Source organism: Nematolebias whitei, chromosome 2 (genome assembly GCF_014905685.2).
Source record: "Nematolebias whitei isolate Nwh7 chromosome 2, NemWhi1, whole genome shotgun sequence".
Taxonomy (NCBI): domain Eukaryota; kingdom Metazoa; phylum Chordata; class Actinopteri; order Cyprinodontiformes; family Rivulidae; genus Nematolebias; species Nematolebias whitei.
This window is the reverse complement of record NC_056499.1, coordinates 7,308,125-7,310,742: the sequence shown is the minus strand read 5'-3', so window position 1 is coordinate 7,310,742 and position 2,618 is coordinate 7,308,125. Positions and strand designations below refer to the sequence as shown.

Sequence of the window (2,618 nt, the reverse complement as noted above, 5' to 3'; positions counted from 1 at the left end):
GTATATATATATATATATATGTGTGTGTGTGTGTATATATATCTATCTAGCTATATATATATATATGTGTGTGTGTATATATCTATATAGCTATATATATATATATATATATATATAGATATAGATATATATAAACCTGATTTTCTTAGCTTTTTTTGTAACCACTATTACACAGTGTATATCACAACAAAGTATGCAGGATCACTATTGTTGCAAAATCCTCTTTAAATTTCAAATACTGTACTCATTTACAGATTTCGGTTGTAATACTTCAAGTTTATAATTTATTTTTCTGCAACATAAAAGTGACTGAGATCTCAATAACTTCACAAGTGCCACAAAACTGAGCTAAAAATTTCCATTTAGAATAACAAGAAAAGAGAATTTACTGAAATTGTATTCAGTAACAAATGTTTTCATCAATCAAAAAAGCAAGTTAGTTTGTTTCTAGTGTGAGTAAATACTTTATGAATGCTCTAAAACTAAATGTTGAACTTGTGTTGCTGAACTTCAGTTGAGCTCAAAAACAAACAAGGCAAAATGAAAAGTGCACAGTTTGAGGGTGTGTGCTGAACAGGCCTTAATCAAAAACTAAATCTTTGGTAACAAGATGGTTTCTGTTGACAAGCTTTTGTTTTACAGTTTCATAAATTATTCCAATCCAGCCGAGTGCTCATGAAATTAAGGCAGAATTTTAACATCTGGAAAATGCAACGATAAAAACAAAACTACTGAAGTATGAAGAATTCCCGTTCCATCTTTTTATAGGCACAAAGACAGATTTTGGATTAATTTTTTTAACTTTAATTTCTAATAGTTGGACTTCTCTCTTCTCAGTCCCATTCCTCGTCATCTCTGTAGGGGTTGTCTTCTCTGGGCGGCTCCTGGAACCGGATGTTAGCCAGCATGTCCCTCATCGCCGCCATCAAACGGTTTACTTCTTGGTTCAGCTCCTGGCCAGCTCGAGCCACCTCCATCTCATCCTCCTGCCTCGCTCCACCCTTGGGATAAAATTACATATTAAATAATATGTAAAATCTTTGTCCCTGCTCGAATATCGTCTTGTGTCAAATTCCTTCATTGTAGGACACGGCTAACAAAAGCCAGACAAATACTGATATACGGTAAATCATTTGGTTTCTAAAATTTTATTTTCTGTCGTTTTTTTTTTTTTTTACAAATATTTTGAACACTAACATATTTCTGGTTTTAAATTATCAACTGAAAGAAATGATAAAACTTGATGAAACCCAGTTCACCTTTAACTTCCCACGTACCGTATGTTATTCTTAAAATAAAACCAAGAGGGGTTTTTTCCATCTTCCCCTAACTATATTTCTTTTATCTACATTGCAATCTCTTCCTCTCCATAAGTTGATCATTTTATCAGGAAGGATGGAAGTATCCAGATGGACACATGCTCAGGGCACATCTGCTAACATAAAGCACGTCCAGCTAACCCACAGATGTTCATGGGTCTGTGTGAGTGACTTGAAACATTTCTCCTAAAGTGGCAGACGACTTCAAGAACAATGATAAGATTCATAAAATACATCATAAAGGACGAGGCGGGTACGGAGCATGGATGGATGGATACATGGATGTTTATGATATCCTGAATACACATCACAGTTTATTACATTCATGTTTAAACTTATTTAAAGATAAATGAGTCATTTATCCATTCACCTAATATTGTTTTTTAAAAGGAGCACAAACTTGAGCAAGTAATTCTCTGCAAAATGTTGAGACACTTTGCTTTTTTATTTATGGGATTCTCAAAGTAAAGAAATGATGCGATATTACTTGTTTTGTATTCAAATCAAATGCTTGAGCCTCTATCACTAAATTGTTAAAGTACTAAATTAAAGTATTTATTTACAGCATTTGTCTTTTCTTTGACTGTGCAGTTGATTTAAGTCAGCTCTCGGGACATCTGGTGTTGGAGTTGTGTATTTAGGTTGTGCGTCTGCTGGAGCGCAGTGGAAATGTGGCAGCTTAACGAGCACAAACTGATCAAAATGACGTGCACTGTGGCAGATCTACAACCGTCCGGACACCCTGGAACGAGCGGCCGATTGGAGAACGATGTCCAGGCTGCACTCCATCTTTATTAATGCTGATCACCCCCTTCAGTGGTGTGGTCAGACAGAAAGACTGACCAGCAGAAAGAGTTCCACTGAACACCACAGGGAATCCTTCTCCCCCCAGGAGACCAGAACTCCTCCCCCATCACCCACTCACTTTATAAATGCTTTCACAATAAATCCTTGATATTAGGTTCAATAATTCATGTTGATGCCGTTTACTGGTGCCAACTGTTTATGTGCATCAACTATTAAGAGAGAACACACCCCTGAGCAACATTTAGATCACATTTAGTCTAATCTTTGTCCTGTACACAACTTATTTATTAAGAATATTTTATGTTTTATTTTATTTTTTTTTACCTTTTCAGTTTTATTCTGCACACCCAAATTTGAACCGTTTCATATACAAGTACTGCTCTTTGTGTCTACAGGTGCCGTTGTAACAAACTGTTCATCTTCGAGATGAATCGTTATCCATCCATCCATCCATCCATCCATCCATCCATCCATCCATCCATATCCTCTCTC

General features: G+C 35.9%; 1 protein-coding gene across 1 annotated transcript in view; it reads right to left on the bottom strand.

Moving 5' to 3' along the window:
* Positions 1-261: 261 nt before the first annotated feature.
* The window catches only part of tcf25 (transcription factor 25 (basic helix-loop-helix)), a 50,765-nt gene continuing 48,408 nt past the window's right edge, over positions 262-2,618 (bottom strand). Inside the window, exon 18 of the mRNA XM_037689799.1 lies at positions 262-1,001. Coding sequence (XP_037545727.1) covers positions 834-1,001 — 168 coding nt within the window. The 3' untranslated portion in view covers positions 262-833. The remainder of the gene's footprint in view (positions 1,002-2,618) is intronic.